The sequence below is a fragment of the Panthera pardus genome, unplaced genomic scaffold, assembly GCF_024362965.1.
Source record: "Panthera pardus isolate Hobbes unplaced genomic scaffold, ASM2436296v1 HiC_scaffold_20, whole genome shotgun sequence".
In the NCBI taxonomy this organism is placed as follows: Eukaryota; Metazoa; Chordata; class Mammalia; order Carnivora; family Felidae; genus Panthera; species Panthera pardus.
The window spans coordinates 18,839,223-18,863,587 of record NW_026526766.1 but is presented as its reverse complement, the minus strand read 5'-3'; the positions used below and the strand labels follow the sequence as shown (position 1 = coordinate 18,863,587).

At 36.0% G+C, this 24,365-nt stretch overlaps 1 protein-coding gene across 1 annotated transcript in view; it reads right to left on the bottom strand.

Moving 5' to 3' along the window:
* Positions 1–24,365, bottom strand: part of VPS13A (vacuolar protein sorting 13 homolog A) — a 252,942-nt gene that overhangs the window by 70,021 nt on the left and 158,556 nt on the right. The window contains exons 42-50 of the mRNA XM_053907998.1: positions 23,223–23,266; positions 22,812–22,913; positions 21,360–21,518; positions 20,942–21,197; positions 19,445–19,605; positions 8,192–8,295; positions 4,146–4,428; positions 421–816; positions 66–170 (exon numbers count right to left, since the gene is read on the bottom strand). Coding sequence (XP_053763973.1) covers positions 66–170; positions 421–816; positions 4,146–4,428; positions 8,192–8,295; positions 19,445–19,605; positions 20,942–21,197; positions 21,360–21,518; positions 22,812–22,913; positions 23,223–23,266 — 1,610 coding nt within the window. The remainder of the gene's footprint in view (positions 1–65; positions 171–420; positions 817–4,145; positions 4,429–8,191; positions 8,296–19,444; positions 19,606–20,941; positions 21,198–21,359; positions 21,519–22,811; positions 22,914–23,222; positions 23,267–24,365) is intronic.

Below are 24,365 nucleotides of genomic sequence, written 5' to 3'. Positions count from 1 at the left end.
AAAATTAAGTATTTGATAGATATAATTTAAACACAAGTTTCTTGAGGAGCAAAGAATGAACTCACTTGATACTCCATTTTCAGGCCTTTACATTTAACAGCTCCATGACTCCCAACAGTATCAATTGAAAACTGATCTGACAATTCACTATCAGTTACCATAAGCTGAACCTAGAAAAAAATTTCCAAATACATTACAATTTAGATATCTTTAAAAATTCCTATGTAAATTGATAAATTTTTTGCTTGTTAGCATAAATATTACGTTAACGCACTAAACGTTTCTGCATACTAAAATCTAACATTTTAACCTCAAACATATAAATGTTATTCTAACCTGTTTCATAATGTTCTTCAAAACTTTAAAAAAGGAGTGATAAATAGCTGAAGAAAAATGAAAGTTTAAAAAAATCTTACATACCTTATTGTTATTAAAAAAATGCTTTGGTTGAAAAGAAAAAAGAATGGGTTTTTTGTAATTAGGTGGATGCTTTCGATGAATTCCATCTGCTTTATACTGTAACATTCGACCAGTTTTATTGACCATCCAATAAGGACTATGAAATGCCACAACTGTCTGGCCGATATTGTAAGTTACATGGATAGCAATATCTAAATCAGTCTTTTCTATTTCTGTAACACAGGTGAAATTGATGAAACTAATATCTTGCTGATTAGGCTTTATACAATATTCACTTTTCCAATCATGATTAAGATAGTCAAGTAATTTTAAATGTAGTCTGGCTTTATCCAACTGCGCAGTACAAATATGGGCTGACTGTCCTTCATTTAGAGTATAAACTCTGTGTTCAATCCCCTGTAATAAAAAAAAAATACAGTAAAATTTTAAATGTGTCAGAATAATATGCCAAAAACCTCTCTTTAATGATTGCAAATGGCATACACATAATGCTTCTGAAATACCTCTGTCAGAACAGGTCAGAAGACTTATATTTGACTTCTAACTCTGCCAAATGTGTAAGCTTCTATAAATTATTTAATCTGAGACTTGAATTATCATATTTATAAAATGGTCTAAACCCTCAACTTCAAAGAACTATGAGGATAAAATTAAATAACATAATGAAAAACTATGCTGAAATAAACATTATAAAGCACTATAATTAGTAAAACATTAAAAAAATCTTATCCACTAGTGATTTTAGTTTTGAAAACTACAAAATAATGAAAAATGAAAAAAAAAATGATAGTAATCCAAAATAAGCAATCCTAACTAATTTTTATTTCTGCTTTTTAACAATCCCTCATCACCCATTTCCAATCACTGTTTATACTACACCTTACGTCTCAAAACTGTTCATTTCTCTCTGTCCACCCTTCCATGACCTTATTAGTTCATGTCTCTCGCTTTAGTCTCTTAACCATTCTTGTCCCTTGTAATCCTCCCTCCATACCACAGCTAAATTCTCTTTTTAAAATTTTATCATATCCTTTGGAAACTAGCAAACAAAATGTGATCCCCAAAAGTACCAAATTAAAAGTCTTTGAGAATGGAACACACATAGATAGTTCATCACCAGTTTTTCAATCATCTCTGATTCCTTAGTGTTGTTATAACAAAGGAATCTCTTAAAGATTTTTAATTACTTAAAGCAAAACTAATGCAAATTACTCATGTCTGACATCTTAGTTAATATTCCAAAAAATAAGAACAGTAATGGTTGGTGGTGATGTGAGAGAGGTAAATAAATTGCAACCATAGGCCTGTCAGGCATTATGCTAAATCTTTTATAAGCATTATCTAATTTCATTTTCCCATATACCCATTATACAAGTTTTATTAATATCCCTATTTTATGGACTAGGACAAATGATATAAAAAGATAATACAACTTGCTTAAAGACATAAAGCTAGTAAATGAAAGAGGTAGGATTCAATCTCAAATCTATCTGACAGCAAAGTACAAATTGTTAACCACTATAGTATCTGCCAACCATATGGAAGAGATATCCTTAAACCATAGATCTGTTAACTCCACCCCCCCAATTTATCAGACAAGTATAAACATATAGTAAATCCCAACAATTATTAATAGACCACTACAAAAATAATTACTAGACTACAGTAAAGAACTACCTTCTTATATTTGATAAGCATGGCAAATAGAATGTTTACTTAAAAACTACACTGTTGGTGAAAATGCAAAGTGGTGCAGCCACTGTGGAAAACAGTGTGGAGGTTCCTCAAAATTTAAAAATAGATCTACCCTATGACCCAGCAATAGCACTGCTAGGAATTTACCTAAGGGATACAGGAGTGCTGATGCGTAGGGGCACTTGTACCCCAATGTTTATAGCAGCACTTTCAACAACAGCCAAATTATGGAAAGAGCCTAAATGTCCATCAACTGATGAATGGATAAAGAAATTGTGGTTTATATACACAACGGAATACTACGTGGCAATGAGAAAGAATGAAATCTGGCCTTTTGTAGCAACGTGGATGGAACTGGAGAGTGTGATGCTAAGTGAAATAAGTCATACAGAGAAAGACAGATACCATAAGTTTTCACTCTTAGGTGGATCCTGAGAAACTTAACAGAAGACCATGGGGGAGGGGGAAGGAAAAAAAAAAAAAGAAAAGGTTAGAGAGGGAGGGAGCCAAAACACAAGAGACTCTTAAAAACTGAGAACAAACTGAGGGTTGATGAGGGGGTGGGAGGGAGGGGAGGGTGGGTGATGGGTATTGAGGAGGGCACCTTTTGGGATGAGCACTGGGTGTTGTATGGAAACCAATTTGACAATAAATTTCATATTGAAAAAAAAAAGATGGAAAGATCTGTTATAACAAAAGAATCAGATGTAATCTGTTAAAACAAAAAGTACTTAAAAGAAAAAGCATCTTTATAGAGCATAATATTCTTTTTAGAAAACAAACATAAGAGGGGTGCCTGAGTGGCTCAGCTGGTTAAACATCCAACTCCTGCTCAGGTCATGATCTTCCGGTCCATGAGTTCAAGCCCCTCATGGAGTTCTGCGTTGATAGATCAGAGCCTAGAGCCTGAGAGATTCTGCGCCTCCCTCCCTCTCTGCCCCTCCCCCACTCACATTAGTGCACACGTACGTGTGTGCATGCACTCTCTCAACAATAAAAACATAAAAAAAAGTTTAAAAACACTAGCATGAGAATAATATAATGTAGGCTGTTGTTTCTATTTGCCTAATATTTTAAGACGAATTCTCACACTTGTTTCAAAAGTTAGTGTCCATCTTTTAAACATAATAAATGAGATACACATGAAAGAAAAAGATTAAATATATATACACAGGCATACCTCAGAGATAATGCAAGTTCAGTTCCAGACCACAACAATAAACCAAATACCACAACAGAGCATGTCAAATAAATTTCTTGGTTTCCCAATGCATATAAAAGTTATGTTTACACTATACCGTAGTTTATTAAGTATGCAATAGCATCATGTCTAGAAAACCATGTACACACTTTAATGCTTTATTGCTAATAAACATAAGCCATCATTTGAGCTTCCAGCAAGTCATTATCACTGATCATAGATCATAACAATTAATAATGACAAGTCTGAAATATTACAAGAGTTACCAAATGTGGCAAAAAGATATGAAGTGAGCAAATATTGTGGGAAAAATGGAGCCAAAAGACTTGCTTGACATAGGGTTGCCATGAACCTGAAATTTGTAAAAAAATGGTTTCTCTGAGAAGTGTGATAAAGTGAGGTATGCCTATATTCTAAACTTGAAATGATTATCTTCACCTGAACCACTACTTTCAGATGATGTAATTACAGTTTTTATTATCTCTTTTTTTCTGAATTTTCTAATATATATATATATATACACACACTATTTTCATAAATGATTTTAATTTTTTAATGTTCACTTTTGAGAGAATGGTATATCACATTTGTGCATGTAACATATTCAATTTAGCAGCCATATTTCTAAGGTAAATCATGGCAAAAACCCTCTTTTTATACAATATGGATTGAAGCATTTCTTTTCCATTTGAAGGACAGCTGGACTGCCCATTCACCAGTACTATTAATTCGTATGAGAACATTTAAACATTGTTTTGTTGCTCATAATGTTAAATAACCAAAGCTACAAAATCAAAGACAGGAAGGCATTAAAAAAACTCTAGAATACCTCTATATAATAAGCAACTTTGTAAGGAAGAAGATTTCGGAGGAGGATAGGCGGCCACAAATGCATTATGTATGGTAAGTCCCAACCATCTTCTGAATACACGGAGAGAGATGCCAAATTATCTTTTTCTGGGACAACATTAATAATAAATGGTTTCTTAGCAGCGTTTGTAGATGTACATATCTTCTTTAGAAGAGTGCCTTCATTTTTTATAATTTCTTCAAAGTCAATTCTTTCACACACTTCATAGTCCTCATCTTCTGGCTTCAGAGAAAGAGGTGATCTGTGTAAAGGATTAAACGGTATGCTTTAAAATGCTTTAAAAGAAAACAAATTAAGTGATTACTACTTAGGAACAATAAAATTACATCACTCCCTGCTCTTGTAATACATTTTTATATTTCCCATTCTTCTTAGAGATAGGTAAGATAGACCAATGAATGGATGTTTTCATAACTTTCTAAAACTAATCAAATTAATTGGCTCTTAAGAGGAGAATATTTTTCAGGGTACCTGGGTGGCTCAGGTGATTAAGAGTCTGACTCTTCATTTTGGCTCAGCTCATGATCTCAGTTTCTCGAGCTTGAGTCCCACATCGGGCTCTGCGCTGACTCTACAGTTAAAATTAAATCACTACCTTTTCAATGTTAATCACATGAAAGCTTTCAAATAGATACATAATTGCTGAAACACTGGGAATAGTTGCAGAAGTGGTTGCAAGAAAACCATATAATCAATCTTTATATTTAAACATCACATTCTGTTTACATTTGAACTATACTTTAGGCTTCATCATTTTTCAAACCTAACCTGCCCAAATATAAACACTTAAATATTTTTGTACTTCTAAAACCCATCACCTATAATTTGACACTATCCCTTGCAGATGAACAACTTGTCCATCTACCTCCAAACCAGATTGTCTGAAACTCCAGTCCTGTAGTTTTAAATATCCAGCACACCCTTCTGTAATGATGTCTGAGGATGACTTAAATTTGCTAGATTGAACCCTAAACTGTCCATGCCACTTCTCAGTGTGTTCCTTTCAAGGAACTTCTAACTACTAGCACTCTGGACTATAAAATATTAGACTTTTCTGTCTTCTTTGACATACACAGAAATCTAATGATCTGTCAAGCCCATTATCAGATTTAACCTGTTTTATTTCTACATTCTCTATGACTTTCATTGTCTTTTCTAGTCTTTTAATACTTAAAAATAAAAACTTTAATTTTCTCTAAGTTAAACTAATGCCAATAAAGTCATCTGGATTATCAAAACCTTTATTGGACCTGTTATTTACGAGACGGTAAAACTGGAAATAAACAAATGAGTAAGTCATTCTTTACTCTTAAGAGATCCCAATCAGGTGGGGGATGTAATGTTAAAAGAAAACTACTGCCTTGTGATAGGTACAAAAACCGTATGTACACAGCAGACTGAGGGCATGCGAGTGTGGTTAAGTCTTTCTAGACAGTTGCAGAGCATTCTCCAGAGGTGAAAATTTTGCCAAAACGCTTTGTTCCGAAGAAAAGACTTGAATTGGAGAAACATGCAAGGTTAAAGCAAAGTTTAAGAAATGAATAGGAAAAAAACACCAGAGAAAGATGATCAATGGTGAGAGGTTCTGAATGAGAAAAGCTGATGGGGTGAAAGGTCTTGAAACATAAGGGTACCACATGTTCTAAGAGAAGAGGGAAGAAAAAGATGACATGAAAGATAAAGATGGGGCGCCTGGGTGGCTCAGTTGGTCAAACGTCTGACTCCTGAACTCGGCTCAGGTCACGATCTCACAATTTGTGACTATGAGCCCGGCATCGCCTCTGCACTGATGGCACGGATCCTGCTAGGGATTCTGTCTCTCCCTCTCAAAATAAATAAACTTAAAAAAAAAAGATTAAGATAAAATTTATATGAATGAGGGAGCAAGTACCTCAATGTAAACTTAAACTATGTTTCAAATGTTACATTACAACACGTATAGGACAATCAACTCCCAACTATTCCTTATACTCACTTACAAACTCTGTGCTTTCAGGCCTCCTTACTTTTATTCACCCAATTCCTCCCACTTAACACTGCCCTTACCTGCTAATCTGTAATTATATTTTATCTTTAATGCATGTATCTCACCCAGGAGTCCATCATTAAGACCTTCTTTGTTTTCTGTAGTCTTCTGCAACTCTTAACTGTTCTGTATCTCTACAACCCACTGTTTGCTTCCTTCTGTATTTACATAATGTATCAATCTCTCAAGGGTAGTAGCAATGCCCAACTCATCGTAGCATTCCACACCAGTGCCTTATACACAGCAAAACACTTGACATTTTTTAAATGAATTAAAGAATCAGTATATTTAAATTCTCCAGGGAGAGGTAGCCATTTGTTAAAGACCTCATAACTTAAATGTAAGTGTACCTTTGTTAAATATAAGACCTCAAAACTTAAATGTAAGTGTACATCTCAGAATTAGATTAGACAAATACCTAATGTGAAATACAAGCTGGTTCATCACTAATAATTTTTTTTTTTTTTTTTTTTTTTTTATTTATTTTTGGGACAGAGAGAGACAGAGCATGAATGGAGGAGGGGCAGAGAGAGAGGGAGACACAGAATCGGAAACAGGCTCCAGGCTCCGAGCCATCAGCCCAGAGCCTGACGCGGGGCTCGAACTCACAAACCGCGAGATCGTGACCTGGCTGAAGTCGGACGCTTAACTGACTGCGCCACCCAGGCGCCCCATCACTAATAATTTTAATTAAGATTAATTAATTTCCATTTGACAAGTTAATATTTTACCCCTGAACCAGAAAGTGTAAAAATACTCTAAAACACTTTTTATGGACAGAGTCACAAAATATACAGCAATAATTTATTAAAAATAAAGCAGAATGCCATTACCTTTTCTCATTCAAGGACAAAAGGAGTTGAAACTTTTTTACAGAAATTTTTAAACATATCCTACATGCTATCTTTAGTCTCCTAACCCACCCAAAATCATTCCTAGAATAAGGTCAGATACTATGAACAACCATTTTGTTGTTCTCTCAACGAGAGAATTCTTGCCCTCAGCAAGTCTGAACTAAGCAATAAAAGGCTCATTAGGGCTGAAGGTGTAAGCAAGAAAATACTTTTTAGTAGCAGGTCTACTAACTGAAAATATGTGCCTAAACCTGCTAGATTGCTTTCTAAGCATTAGGGAGTCAATAGTGAACTTGGCATGGATCAGAAGGACTAGAGGAAGAGCATGTTTTGGCACTGCTTTGTAGTTTTGCCTCCACCCTTCCATAACACAGGTCTGGGTCCAGGGCTAGCATGTGTTCTGAAATGGTACTTAGACAAACCACAATGATTATTCTCAGGAAAGTTCTACTTTCCAAGAGAGTTCAATATCCCTAAAAGAGATCATTTTTTAATTCCTGATTATATAAATATCCTGAATATCTGTCTGTTATGATATTAACCTAAAATTCTAAGACTAATACATCATCAGCATCCTGTAAGAATTTTTACCTATAAAATTTTGTATCAGGTTTAATCTAATTTTTAATATTTAAGATCAACGTACTGCATATCACAATTTATACTATAATTCTACCACTGAACAACACACAGGTAAAAAGATGAAATATTTTATGTTTCTAAAAGGATTTTTTAAAAATTCTATTCTAAAACATTTCAAAGGTAAAAATGTCTTCATAATAGTATATTTAAATCTAGAAGCTACCAATCGTGCTCAATTCATCATTTTGTAAAAATCATGAAAAAATGATATGGTTATGATGGCTATACTGTAAGCATTTAATAAATGTATTTACTAGTAAAAGCGTAAGTAATTTACATGGTATAAATTAAACACATTACATTTTCCTTTAAACAAATGTATAACACCTTTTAAGCACCCTGAAACTTAAATAAGGTAGACAAATTATTAACAGAACAGATTTGATTAAACTTTGATCACTTAAAGACAGATATCCCTACCAAATCAGAAACTAAAAATTCCACGGCACCTTAGAGAAAATAAAAAAGAAAAAAGAAATCACCGGTAAGATGTTAATGGTATGTTGAATTCACTTCCAGGTGAAGCTGTTCCCAATGAAGTGTCCCCTTCATAAACAGAAAGTGGAATTGAAAAATGATTTTTAATCTGAGAAAGAAAAACAAATCATATTTAGCACCATTAATCTCAGAATTTAAAGACATTTAAAAAACATTCCATCAAAATATCCCAATAAAGAAACTAGTGGGAGATATTTACCTTTCTTATAGAAGTTAGAAAAGAAACAAACATGCTATTATTTATCCTAAAAATTACAAGGAAAGTTGCCACAGTTTTATAGAAAAAAAATGTGTCAACAATAATACTTTAAAAATCCTCAAAAAAGGCCACAGGCTGGGTAATGTGTACTTTTGTAAATCACTGTTGTATGCTCCTGATTGGATAAGGTACTCTCTGAAGTGTATGGAGACTATCTCATCCAATAAGTAGCATACAACAATGGTATAAAAGGTAATATCACTGAGATTACTATATGTTACCAGATAAACTTCCAAACACTTATATTTATCCTTGGGATGGATAAAAACAAACTAGTCAGTAAAACCATTTTATTATAATCTTTCTAGATCTCTAGTAAAATTGTCCTATTAAAAAATAATAATAATACCCAGGGACACCTGGCGACTCAGTTGGTTAAGCATCCGACTCTTGATTTTAGCTCAGGTCATGATCTCATGGTTCACAAGTTTTGTGTTAACAGAGCCTGCTTGGAATTCTCTCTCTCTGCCCCACCCCCGTTCTCTCCCACTCTCTCTCTCTCAAAATAAATAATAAAGAAACTTAAAAAAAATCATACCAAAACAGAAAACATACTGAGAATTAAGAATTGATAAATGGATAATCTTAACTACACTATGTTTTTTTCTAGGTAAATCATTGGCTCTATTTGAAGCAACAGGGATACCTTCAAATTTCTATAGTGTCTTCAAGAATTTTAAAATTAACATATAACTATTTAAAAAATAAAAAAATCAGTAATAGGTAGAGCAGCACAACAGTCATCTTTTAAAACAGTTAACTATAAATAAAAAATGAAAGAGAAGAATTTCTGTTTCCAGCCATGATGGAATAATAGGGACTATACAAACATTCCCAATGTAAACAACCAAAACACAGGAAAAAGAACCTATACATTAAATAATGGTTTTCAGATACTGGGCAGCATATAGCACAGGAAAGAAAAAGAATAAAAAAGAAACCACCAAAATATGCAGTAAGACTACCCCAGCTTGCTGCCTGAAGTTTTTAAGACTATTGTGGGGGCAGAAAGAGAGGTCAAACAGAGCTCTGTCTGCTGAAGTCAAAGAGACAGATATGAGAATCTGGGGAAGCCAATGTGCCTTAAACGCACAGCATGTTGAGGAGCGAGTAATTGGAGAGGCAAGAGTTGCAGATTTAAGAGTGTCCCTGTTGTCAAAATTTCACTTCATTACTGACTGGAACATGCACACGAACATGACTGAAACTATCGAAGGCTCAGTAAAGATCAACCTCCAACCCATCGTCAACGGGAGTTCTCTAAAGCAGCTCAGGCCTCCTCCCACAGCAGATCTGAGCAAACCTTGCTATGACCATGTGCCACACTTGCACGTTCTCCTGTAGCAGGAGTCCATCCAAAGTGGTGTCACAACCCTGGCAGTGTGCAAGGAGACCCAACAAGGGCCAGCATCACTCCACAGTGACTCCTGTGATGGGAGAGGGGGAATAACCACACATACCAGTTCAACTATGGCCTGAGCAATGGGCTAGGGGCAGACAATTGATCTGACTGCAGGCCTCACCCACCAATGAAAGCTTCTTGGGGACGGACTACAGTTCTGGCAAATACAGTTTGAACCAACTCAACCTCAAGGCAGCCCCAGACTGGACCACTAACAACACAGGAACTAAACTCTGCCCCCAACAGGCAAAGAGAGCCATCTCAGGCAACTGAATCGAAGGCAAACTCAGCTAAGCCACGATAGCAGGATATGTGCAACACACATAGGACACACATCTGAACTGCCACATTCTGGGGAACATGGGACACTACAGTGTAGGATGCTATAGAACCTCTTCTTCATAAAGCTATTACTTTCAGGAGCAGGAGATATACCTGACTTTCCTAACACATAGAAACAGACACAAAGAATTAGACAAAATGAGGAGACAGAGGAATATGTCACAAATGAAAGAACATGAAAATCATGGTAAGAGACATAAAATAAAAATGGAGATAAGATGCTTGATAGAGAATTTAAAGTAATGGTCATAAAGGTGCTCACTGGACTTGAGAAAAGTGAGGAGGGTCACAGTCAGACCCTCAAAAAAGTGACAGAAAACATTAAAAAGAAATCATCAGAGATGAGTAACTCAATAACTGAAGTTAAAAATAGTACACTAGAAGAAGCAGAAGAATTTATCAGTGATCTGGAGGACAGAGCAAAGGAAAGCAATCAAGCTGGAGACAGAAAATAATAAAAAATGAGAATAAGGGAACTTATTGACATATATGATTATAAAGATCTAAGAGGAAAAGAGGAAAAAGGGGGCAAACATTTATTTGATGAAATTAATACCTGAAAACTGAGGAAGGACAAATCCAGGTCCAGATGGTACAGAGAGAGCCCAACATAATCAACACAAGGAGGTCCACACCAAGACACAGTAATTAAAATGGGAAAAACTGTGATAAACAAACAATCTTAAAAGTAGCAAGAGAAAAAGGAAACAGTTACATACAAGGGAATCCGCATAAAGCTATCAGCTGATTTTTTAGCAGAAACTTTGCAGGCCACAGAAAAGTGGTGATATATTTAAAGTGCTGAAAGAATAAACCTGCAACTAAGAATACTCTATCCAGCAAGATTATCATTTGGAATAGAATGAGAGATTAAGAATTTCCCTGATTACTACGTGGCAATGAGAAAGAATGAAATATGGCTCTTTGTAGCAACGTGGACAGAACTGGAGAGTGTTATGATAAGTGAAATAAGCCATACAGAGAAAGGCAGATACCATATGTTTTCACTCTTATGTGGATCCTGAGAAACTTAACAGAAACCCATGGGGGAAGGGGAGGGGAAAAAAAAAAAAAAAAGAAGTTAGAGTGGGAGAGAGCCAAAGCATAAGAGACTCTTAAAAAACTGAGAACAAACTGAGGGTTGATGGGGGGTAGGAGGGAGGGGAAGGTGGGTGATGGGTATTGAGGAGGGCACCTTTTGGGATGAGCACTGGGTTTTGTATGGAAACCAATTTGACAATAAATTTCATATATTGGAAAAAAAAAAGAATTTTCCTGATTAGAAAAAAAAAAAGTTAAACAAATTCATCACCAGTACTCAGACTTACCAGAAATGTTATATGGGACTCTGAGTGGGAAAGAAAGACCATAAGGAAGAGTAAGAGCAGCACAAAAACAGTAAAATTAAGTGATTTGCAAAATAATATAAAGTATGACTCACATACTTAAAACGTGGGAGGGGGAGACAAGAGTTAAAGTGCTTTTAAAATGAGTTCAAACTTAAGAGACTATCAACCTAATATAGACTGATATATGCATAAGATGTCATGAATAAATTTAGTGGTAACTACAAATCAAAAACTGATAATGGATATGTAAAACGTAAAAAGAAAGGAATCCAAGTATATCACTACAGAGAGAAGAGAAAAAAGGAAAATAGAAGAACTACAAAAACAACCATAAACCCATTAATAAAACTGCATTAAGTACATACCTATTCACTGCTTTGAATGTAACTGGACTAAATGCTCCAATTAAAAGCCACATGGCAACAGAATGGATAAAACAGCAAGATCCATCCATATGTTACCTACAATAGATGTGTTTCACGCATGAAGACATATACAGAATGAAAATGAAAGGATGGAAAGCATTTATCATGTAAATGGAAGTGAAAAGAAAACCAGGATAGCAACACTTACATTGGACAAAACAGACTTTAAAACAAAGACTGCAACAAGAGACAAAGACAGACACTATATAATCATACAGGGGAAAAGCCAACAAGATATAACTGTAAATAGTTATGCACCTAACATGGGAGAACCCAAATACATTAAGCACCTATTAACAAATATAAATTAAGCAATTGATAGTAATACTGTAATAGTTGGGGACCTTAACACCCCACTTACATCAATGGATAGATAATCCAAACAGAAAATCAAAAAGAAAATAGCAGCTGTGAAAGACACATTGGAAGAGACAGATCTAACAGATATATTCAGAACATCCCATCATACAACAGCAGAATACACATTCTTTTCAAGTGCACATGAAACGTTCTCCAGAATATATCACACAGTGCCACAAAACAATATCAATGTCAATAAATTCACAAAGACTGAAATCATACCATGCATCTTTTCTGACCACAATGCCATGAAACTAATCAACCACAAGAAAAAATCTGGGAAAAATACAAATACTGGCATAAAAACAGACACTCAGATCAATGGAACAGAATAGAGAACCCAGAAATGGACCTACAAATGTCTGGCCAACTAATCTTTGACAAAGCAGGAAAGAATATCCAATGGAATAAAGACAGTCTCTTCAGCAAGTGGTGCTGGGAAAACTGGACAGCGACATGCTTTCTTACACCATACACAAAAATAAACTCAAAATGGATGAAAGACTAAATGTAAGACAGGAACCCATCAAAATCCTTGAGGATAAAGCAGGCAAAAACCTCTTTGATCTTGGCTGCAGCAACTTCTTTCTCAACATGTCTCCAGAGGCAAGGGAAACACAAGCAAAAATGAACTACTGGGACTTCTAGCACAGTGAAGGAAACAATAATCAAAACTAAAAGGCAAATGACGGAATGGGAGAAGATAATTTGCAAATGACGTATCAGATAAAAGGTTGGTATCCAAAATCTATAAAGAACTTATCAAATTCAACACCCAAAAAACAAATAATCCAGTGAAGAAATGGCAAAAGACATGAATAGACACTTTTCCAAAGAAGACATCCAGATGGCCAACTGATACATGAAAAAATGCTCAACATCACTCATCATCAGGGAAATACAACTCAAAACCACAATGAGATCCCACCTCACACCTGTCAGAATGGCTAACATTAACAACTCAAGTAACAACAGATGTTGGTGAGGATATGGAGAAAGAGGATCTCTTTTGCACTGCTGGTGGGAATGCAAACTGGGGCAGCCACTCTGGAAAACAGTATGGGGGTTCCTCAAAAAATAAAAAAAAAAACTACCCTACAACCCAGCAATTGCACTACTATTTATCCAAGGGATACAGGTGTGCTGTTTCGAAGGGACACATGCACCCCAATGTTTATAGCAGCACTCTCAACTATAGCCAAAGTATGGAAAGAGCCCAAACATCCATCGATGGATGAATGGATAAAGAAGATGTGGTATATCTATACAATGCAGTATTACTCGGCAAACAAAAAGAATGAAATCTTGACATTTGCAACTATGTGGATGGAACTAGAGGGTATTATGCTAAGTGAAATTAGTCAGAGAAAGATAAATATCATATGACTTCACTCATGTGAGGACTTTAAGACACAGAGCAGATAAACACAAGAGAAGGGAAGCAAAAATGATATAAAAACATGGAGGGGGACAAAACATAAGAGACTCTTAAATATGGAGAACAAACAGAGGGTTACTGAAGGGGTTGTGGGAGGGAGGATGGGCTAAATGGGTAGGGGGCATTAAGGAATCTACTCCTGATATAATTGTCGCACTATATGCTAATTTGGATGTAAATTTAAAACAATAACAAATTTTTAAAAAAGAAAAATACATGAAGGTTAAATAACATACTACTATAAACAATGAATAGGTCAACCAAGAAATCAAAGAAGAAATAAAAATCAACATGAGGACAAATAATAACAAAAACACAAAGGTCCAAAATCCTTGGGATGCAGCAAAAGCTGTTCTAAGAGGGAAGTTTATAGAAATACAGGCCTATTTCATGAAGCAAGACAAATCTCAAAAGAAAATGCAAGCTTATAGCAAAAAAAGCTACAAAAAGAACAAACAAAACCCCAAACGAGTGAAGGAAGGAAATTAAAAAAAAAAAAAGGAACCAATCAATGAGACCAGGAGCTGGTTCTTTGAAAATCCACAAAATCTGACTGTTAGGCAGACTTACCAAAAAAAAGAGGACTCAAATGAACAAAATCAGTAATGAAAGAAGAGAAACAACGACCAACACCTCAGAAGTACAAAGGATTATGAAGTACAAAGGATTATGAGAGAATATTATGAAAAATTCTATGCCGACACACTGGACAACTTAGGAGAAATGCATGAATTCCTAGAAACATATAACCTACTAAAACTGAAGCAGGAAGAAACAGAAAATTTGAACAGACCAACCACTATTGAAACTGAACCAGGAATTAAAAACACCCTAACAGGGCTCAGTCAGTTAAGCATCTGACTTCAGCCCAGGTCATGATCTCATGGTTTGTGGGTTCAATCCTGTGTCAGGCTCTGTGCTGACAGCTCAGAGCCTGGAGCCTGCTTCAGATTCCGTGTCTCTGTCTCTCTCTGCCCCACCCCCGCTCACATGCTTTTTCTCTCTCTCCTTCTCTCTCTCAACAATAAACATTAAAAAAAATTTTTTTTTATATGCTCCAAACAAGATGGCATCACAGGTGAATTCTACCATTTAAAGAAGAGTTAATACCAGTTCATCTCAAACTACTCCAAAAAATAAAAGAGGAAATTAAACTTCCAAATGCATTCTATTACACCAGCATAACACTGATACCAAAACCAGATAAAGACACAACAAAAAAGGGAACTGCAGGCCAGTATCTCTGATGAACATAGATGCAAAAGTCCTGAACAAAATATTAGCAAACTGAATCCAATAATGCATGGTGAAAAATCATCTACTATGATCAGGTGGGATTCATTCTGGGGACACAAAAGTGGTTCAATATTCACAAACCAATCAAAGTGGTACATCACATCAATGAGAGAAAGGGTAAAAACGACATGATCATTTCAATATATGCAGAAAAAGTACTTGACAAAGTACAACATCCATTCCTGATAAAAACCCTCAACAAAGTTGGTTAAGAAGGAACATACCTGAACATAATAAAGCCCATATACGGGAACCCCACAGCTAATGTCATTTCAGTGGCAAATAACTGAAAGCTTTTCCCCAGGATCAGGAATAAGACAAGGATGTCCACACTTACTACTTTTATTCAACATAGTACTAGAAGTCACAGCCATTGCAATCAAAGAAGATAAAGCTTTCACTATTTGCAGATGACATGACATTCTATATAAAAAACCATAAAGACTCCAATGAAAAACTACTAGAATTGATAAATGAATTCAGTAATGTCACAGGATAAAAAAATCAATACACAGACATCTGTTGCATTTCTACTCACGAATAATGAAGTAGCAGAAAGAGAAATTACGAAAACAATTCCATTTATAATTGCACAAAAAATAATAAAATGCCTAGGAATAAACTTATAATCAAGGAGGTAAAAGGCCTGTGTCCTGAAAACTATAAAACACTGAAAGAAGAAACTGAAGATGACAAAAACGAATGGAAAGATATTCCCTATTCATGGACTAGGAGAAAAAATATTGTTAAAATGCTGACGCTACCTAAAGCAATCTACAGATATAATGCAATCCATATCAAAATACCAACAGCACAATGTATAGAACTAGAACAAATAACCTAAAATTGATATGGAACCACAAAAGATCTTGAGTAGCCACAGCACTTTTGAAAAAGAAAAAAAACTGGAGCTATCACAATCACAGATTGCAAGATATACCAAAGCTGCAGTAATCCATGACAGTATAATACTGGTACAAAAACAGACATGTAAGTCTATGGAACAGAAGAGAAAGCCAAGAAATAAACCCACAATTATATGGTCAATTAATCTATGACAAAAGAGGCAAGAATGTGCAATGGGGAAAGGACAGTCTCTTCAACAAATGGGTTGGGAAAACTGGCAAGCTACTTGCAAAAGAATGGAAGTGGACAGGGGCTCCTAAGTGGCTCAGTAGGTAGAGCATTGGACTCCTGATTTCAGCTCAGGTCATGATCGTGCAGTTCATGAGACTGAGCCCCATGCTGGGCGTGGAGCCTGCTTGGGATTCTCTCCCTCTCTGTGCCCATCACTGTTCTCTCTCTCTCTCTCTCTCTCTCTCAAAATAAACAAACTCAAAAAAAATTAAAAATAAGGTAACCAGACCACTTTCTTACATCATACACAAAACTAAACTCAAAATGGATCAAAGACTTAAATGTGAGACTTGAAACCATAACAACCCTACAAGAGAGCACAGGCAGTAATTTCTTTGACACTGGCACTGGCAACATTTTTCTAGACTCCTGAGGCAAGGGAAACAAAAGCAAAACTAAAGTAGTGAGACTACAGCAAAATAAAAAGTTTCTGCACAGCAAAGGAATCAGCCAACAAAACTAAAAGACAACCTAGTGAAGGGGAGAAGGTATTTGCAAACGACATATCCAGTAATGGGTTAGTATCTAAAGTCTATAAAGAACTTATACATCTTCAGAACAGAAATAAGCAAATAATCTAATTATAAAGTAGGCTGATGAGATGAAAAGATGTTATTCCAAAGAAAACATACGATGGCCAATAGACACATGAAAAGATGCCCAACATCACTAATCATCAGGGAAATGAAAATCAAAGCCACAATGAGATATCGCCTGACACCTGTGAGAATGGCTAAAATCAGAAACACAAGAAACAATAAGTGTTGGCAAGAATGTAGAGAAAAAGAAACCCTTGTGCACTGTTAATGGAAACACAAACTGATGCAGCCACTGTGGAGAATAGTATGAAGGTTTATCAAAAAATTAAAAATAGAATTACCACACTACCTGGTAATTCCACTAGTATTTACCCAAAGAATATAGAAATACAAATTTGAAAAGATATATGCACCCCTATGTTTACTGTAGCATCATACAAGCGCCAAATTATGGTAGCAACTCACGTGTCCACCAACAGACGAATGGACAAAGAAGATGTGGTATACATAAACAATGTGACATTACTCGTCCATAAAAAATAAGGAAATCTTGTCATTTGCAACAACATTTATGGAGCTGCAGAATATAAATGCTAAGTGAAATAAGTCAGATAAAGACAAATACCGCATGATTTCACTCTTATGTGGAATTGAGGAAACAAAACAAAGAAAAAAAGAGAGACTCAAGTATAGGGAACAAACTGGTGGTTACCAGTGGTGAGGTGGGTGGGGGGATGGGTGAAATATATGTAAGATATTAAGAGTACACATATCATGATGAACACTAATATATAGAACTGTTGAATCACTATACTGAATCTAACCAATTGTAATTTAATAATTAAAAAATTCAATTCAACATATTAAGTATGTTTTTAAAACACCTTTCACAGTAGGGGCCCCTGGGTGGCTCAGTTGGTGAAACATCCCACTTCAGCTCAGGGCGTGATCTCACAGTTCATGGGTTTGACCCCTGCATCAGGCTCTGTGCTGATAGCTCAGAGCCTGGAGCCTGCTTCAGATTCTCTGTCTCCCTCTTTCTGCCCCTCCCCTGCTTGCTTGCTCGCTCACGCACACACTCTCTCTCTCTCTCTCTCAAAAACAGACATAAAAAAAAAAAAAAAACCCTTTTCATAAACACAGAAAATCATTGGACAAAATCCAACATCCAGTTCTGACCAAAACTCAGCAAACTAGAAACAAAAGGGAGCATTTTCAACCTAAGAAAGGTCATCTACAAGAAAGCGACTCAAAACTTAATGGTGAAAGAATGAATACTGCTAAGATTGAGAACCAGGCAAAAATATCTGCTTTCAGAACATCTATTCATACTGTACTGGAGGTTCTAGCCAATGCAACAGGGAAGTAAAGGTAAAATAAAATAATACATATCCAGATTGGAAAGGAAAAGGAAAAATCTTTATCTGCGGACATCAAAACTATCTACGAAGAAGCTACTACAACAAGTGCATCTAGTGACATTACACAATATAGGTTAATATAAAAATCAGTGGTACTATCAGCAATAAAAATCAGAAATGTAAAAATACCAACTTAATCATAACTTTTCAATCAACATTGAAAACCCAAGTCTAAAATTTAAATGGAAATAGAATGGACTCAGAATAGCCAAAACAACTTTGAAAATGAACAAAGTAGGACAACTTGTACTACCTGATTTCACGACTCAGGATAAAAAGGTAATGAAGACAATGTAATTGTGGCATAAAGATCAACAAATAGATCAATGAAATAGATGATAGAGTTCTGAAATAAACCCCCAAAGCTATTGATGAGGGACCATAAGGCAAGCTGATGGCCAAGCACAAGCCAGCAGAGCTCCTCCCCCTCCCCCAGTGAGATATGTGTGATATTCCTCTGGCACTCCTGGCTGCCCAAGAACAAAGCAAGGAACAGAAAACACATGGTTAAACTTACAGAGTCTCCATCAGCTTACAAATATCTTAGCATAATTCCAAGAAAAGGGCAATCTTATCAATAGCCTAATGCCCAAGAACTCCCTACCGTCTTAATATTAATGTTTTGCTAAAGGGAAAAACAACCTTAGCAAAACAGCTAGGCCTCTAGCAACCTGTGAGTCTTTGGCATATGGAAAATCCTTTAAGAAACTTCCTCTTGACTCTAACTCCCCCAGGCCCATAGTATATAACCAGTTACTCTTCACAACCCCAGCACAGCTCTTTCTGCCCATGGGACCTGTCCCCATGCTTTAATAAAATCACCTTTTGGCACCAAAGAGGTCTTTAAGAATGCTTTCTTGGCCATTAGTTCTGAACCCCATGATCGCCCCACTTCATCGATATGATCAATTTTTTTTTTTTTTGCACAAAAGCACCAAGGCATTTAATGGAAAAAGGATGGTCTTGGTTGGAACAACTAAATAGCCACATGGCAAAACATAAAGTCCAAAACAAAATATTGATGAGGCATTTAAAGTAACAGTCCAAAAAGATTGTACAAAGAGTCCTAAAAAAAAGTTATGAGAAGTATTGAACAAAATCCTACCACTGTTCATACTAGAGTAGTACAATTACTGGTAATGATTCTTTTTTATATTAGTTATGATTTTATTGCCGTTTATATTCTTTTGGTATTAATTAGCTTTAGTTTTTTTATTAGCACACAAATATGCATAATATGACCCCACAAAAAAATGGATCATTTCGTACCTGCACTGGAGAACGAATTGTTACCTTCTTACTTCCTTCCACTCCATCGACTTGACAAACAATAGATCTTTCAACCCCAGACTCTCTGTGTCTTACGGTGTATAGTCGTCGTCCCACTTTTGTTAAAGGAATCTTATCAGCAGTAGAGTGGTTAGTGGGTGCTAAATGGAATACGTATGTTTGTAAGTTTTTATTATAAACCATCATATATTAATTTTAAGTAAGTGCTAAATACCAGATAGATCATTTTTTAATATCATGAATAATAATCACTGAAGTTTATATACATAAGACTATAAAAAAAGAGAGATTTCTTTGTATAATCTACAATCAAGGGGTATTTTAAGAAGCCATAATACATTCCCAAAGCATTCATCTAAAACCTTCAAAGTATTTTACCAAAAAAAATTTTTTTAATTGAAAAAAATTTTTCACTCAGTAGTTTAACCTAAGACAATAACATAAATGTTTTCAAACTAACTAACGAGACAAGTCATAAAATACAAGAACACTGAACTTTGGTTTGTTGTCATCATAACCAGGGCCTAATACCTTTAGGCAGTCACTGGCGATTACCAAAAGTAGCTGTAAATTTTCAGTTTTTCATCATTTCAATAACCTGTGATACTTTATGGTGTCTAGGACTTGATTAAACAAAATTTTATACATACATACATTTTATTGGAGTATGACTTATATACCCCTCCAATTCTGTAAAAATGTTAGTTCAAAAACAAATGAGGTAAAAGCTAGAAGAACAATTAATTCACTGACAACGCTGGGTCTACACCTGAAACCTAGCCACCGTTAAGCATCATTTTCTGACTAAAAGCACTAGCCATTAGTCTTAGTACCCCTCCCCCACATCTTAATTAATACTCTCCCTCCTCCATAATGATTTAAATGTCAGAGTGTCATAAAGGGGTGTGGGTGAGGCTTTGGGACTACTTAACTTTACAATGAATAAACATTATGACAATTAAATTTTTTTTTACTTTCATTTCTCATGAAAATGAGAATCAGAAAGGACAAAAAGAAAAACCTTCGACCTCAACAGGCAGAATATATAAACCATTTACAAACTCCAAAACCATTCCAGTGTGCCACTGTTGTGAATTCAAACTCTATTTCTAATTCATTCAGCTGTAAAACCAGTGGAGTATTAGTGAATTATACTAAATGTGGTTAAAGCAACAAATACCAACACCTACAGTCTGTAAAAGCTGTGTTAAGGAACAGATCAAATCTTTTTCCTCCCCAGCATATAAAAAGTGGTGAATTACCATGCCCTAGATAATGCAGTGGACAAAGGAAGTCACAATTCACAATACAAATATATAGTGACAGTAAGCAACCAAAGTCCTGCAAAAGAAAAGACAAAATTCCCAACCTATTTGGAAGATTAAAAAACCTGTAAAAACCACAAAAAAGTAAAATAGGATATAAAAATGCAACTTAAAATAAATTAAAGACCCAGGAAGATAATTTATAACTTACTAAGAAGAATAAAGAAGAGTTTACTGCTTAGGCTGGTCATTGCATTGAAATGATCATTGTCTTTAGTTCCTACATAATCCATACTTAAACTCTCTTCATTTTTCAATACATAGGATCTTGCCAACGGAACATTGAGTACACTAAAAGAATCACTTGGTGAAACAGAGACCGGAAGTCCAAGAGAATTTAAAATCATAAATGGTGCTAGATCCCGTATGATGACAGCTGAAGCTCCAGTGGCGGCTTCTGTAAATGCCTATAAAGAAGAATTATCGTAAATAAAATGACATAAAATGACTAACAGAACACTAATGACCGTAAGACAACTAAGTTAACAAAAAACTTCTTATTCAATTAACAAAAAGGGTTAGCTCAGACGACTACACCAACACTTAAGGTTTCAAATTTCTTTCCTTACCTTGGCTAAATTATTTAACATTACAAGGCCGCATTTGGATAACGTAATATTTAGTTGGTCTTTTGAATGGAAACTGAGAACAGTTTTATATTCTGGCACTTTGTAATTTTCTTCTTCAGTATCTGACTCAACAATAGTCTTTTTTGCTTTCTTTTTCATCTAAAATGATACATAAATTATAGAAATATAAGGAAATTTGTTCCTAGGAACATACATTACTCATTTTGCAAAGAAAAAAAAAAACAAAACTAGACAAGTCCCAGTAATAACATTAGAGACAACAACAAGTTTTTTTCAATTCCATTCCCTTACTGGAATTACTTGGATATCAGCCAACTAAGGTCTTACAGGACAGGGGCAATATTAGAGGAAAAATAGTTCTCATCCTCAATGATACTAAAATGGCAAGCACAATTCAAAAGGAAAAATATACACTAAAATTACTAAATGCGTGTGGCATCTGAATCAAAAGTAAAAGCACACACTTCGTAGCGCATGGGCATTCAGAGCAAGAGAAGTCATTTCGCTTACTGGTTATGGAATAAAGAATAGAAACCCAGGGATTCAGAAAGTCCCAACAACATTGCAGAATAGTGTCCTACAGCTCCTAAAAATCAATACCATCTACGAATTTTTAGGATTCACAGATCCACTGCCCACATATCTTCTGCTCTAAAAACCACCAAAGAAGTTCCTTTATCCAGTCCTTTATCTGAAAGATGTACAAAATAAGTGCAGTAATCTAATACAAAGAGTTGGACATGCTAAGCTAGTCACCTTTCTTGTTAAATTAACTGGCTTTCAACCATTGAAAATCTGTCTGCAGGTGACAGAATCATTACTCAGAGGGAAGCCATACTAGAAATTATTCAGTCTCCTGTTTTGAAGCACAATTTCATCCATCTAAAGGTCCTGATTCTTAGATTACATAAATGTATTGTAATACATTTGAAACAAATAATAGCATCCTTTTTTCTATATATATGCACCCTTCAAAGGACAAAGGAAACACAGGGTAGACAACAACCTACAAGAAGATGCTAGAGGCACTGGATGTGCCAGTTCTGAGCTGGGAACCTGCAGCCAGAAATGCATCCCACCTCTTTCACTGAAGATACTACTTTAGGGAAGTCTCTTAAGCTCTCTAGTCTCAGTTCCTTCACATGTTAAAAAGGAGTTAAAAACTCTAACTTCAGAGGGGTGCTATAAGGGGTCAAGCAAAAGTACATTGTTTAGAACAGTGTCTAGAACACAATAAAAGTTACATAATTATTTGTATTAACATAGGAGGCACTGGCCTTGGGGATGAAAATTGCATTCACAGGTCCAACAGGGAAGCACGCGTCCAGGTTCATAATGAGAAAACTTGAACTTTGTTATTAAAATTCAAGTGTTTTGTGTGGTGTGGACATTCTCAATTTTGGAAAAAAAAATTTCAGACTTCCAATGTACCTTGATTCCAAGATTCCATGGTCTAAAATCCTCAGTCTGATCAATTTCTAAAGGTTCAAGCAAAGGCTCCCATACACCAAACATTTCATTGTAATAATGGACCTATAGAGAAAATTAAATTTTGAAATAAGGCATTCTTAGACTTTTGAAGGTGATCTTCCTTGCTGTTTCCCACAACGATTTCTTTTGGCTATGTTATTTCTTTTTATGAAAACTGTTCTACATGCCATTTCTTGGTTTCCTGCACACACTCCCTCAGCACTTTCCTCACCTGGCTAACTTCAGAGTCTAGTCTTCACAATTTAATCTGCATAAAACTCCCTCTTAAGCATCTCTCCTTGACTTCCAGACTGGGCTAAACAGCAAAAACTGTGTCCATTTATCATATATTAGTGACATTTTTAAACAGACCTGCCTACCTCCACTGATTTTTTTGAAATCTCTTGATGAATAACCTACAATTCAGTACGTGCTTATTTATTTGAATTTCAGAACTTCCTGGACATCCTAGATCATATGTTCTCTGCAAAATCTACGGAATCTAGCCAGAATTTCAAAATCTGACATCTAGTCAAGTCAGTTATACCTTTATTAGTGTATATTTCTGTATCAACACACAAAAAATAAATCAGCTTATAAACCTTCATGTTTATTGATATAAGCTAGAATATCCAATTAGTTTCTACTAGATATAAACTCATAATTAAAACCAAAATATCTTTGGGATAATTCTCAGTAGATAAATTGTGAAGCAAAATATATGTTGTTTCAAAACAAGCATTTCCTTTATAATTAAAGTACTCTCACAAAAATTTCAAAGTCACTAAAGATAATGCATTCTACAGAAGTATAAGGTATATTCTTCTAATTCCTATTACTTTTACTTTTTTATTATTATATTTTGTTTCTAAGAGATAGACAAAGTGCGCAATAGGGGGGAAGGGAGGGAGAGGGAGAGAGAGGGGGAGAGAGGGGGAGAGAGGGGGAGAGAGGGGGAGAGGGGGAGAGGGGAGAGAGGGAGAGAGAGAGGGAGAGAGAGGGAGAGAGAGGGGGAGAGAGAGGGGGAGAGAGGGAGAGAGAGGGGGAGAGGGGAGAGAGGGAGAGAGGGAGAGAGAGGGGAGAGAGAGAGAGGGGGGAGAGAGGGGGAGAGGAGGAGAGAGGGAGAGAGAGGGAGAGAGGAGAGAGAGGAGAGAGAGGGAGAGAGAGGGAGAGAGAGGGAGAGAGAGGGAGAGAGAGGGGGAGAGAGGGGGAGAGAGGGGGAGAGAGAGAGAGGGGAGAGGGAGAGGGAGAGAGAGGGAGAGGGGGAGAGAGGGGAGAGCGAGAGAGGGGGGGAGAGAGAGAGCGAGAGGGGGAGAGAGAGAGGGGAGAGGAGAGGGGAGAGAGGGGGAGAGAGGGGGAGAGAGGGAGAGAGGGGGAGAGGGGAGAGAGGGGAGAGAGGGGGAGAGAGAGGGAGAGAGGGGAGAGAGAGGGGGAGAGAGAGAGGAGGGAGAGGAGAGAGGGGGAGAGAGGGAGAGGAGAGGGGAGAGAGAGGGGGAGAGAGAGGGGGAGAGAGAG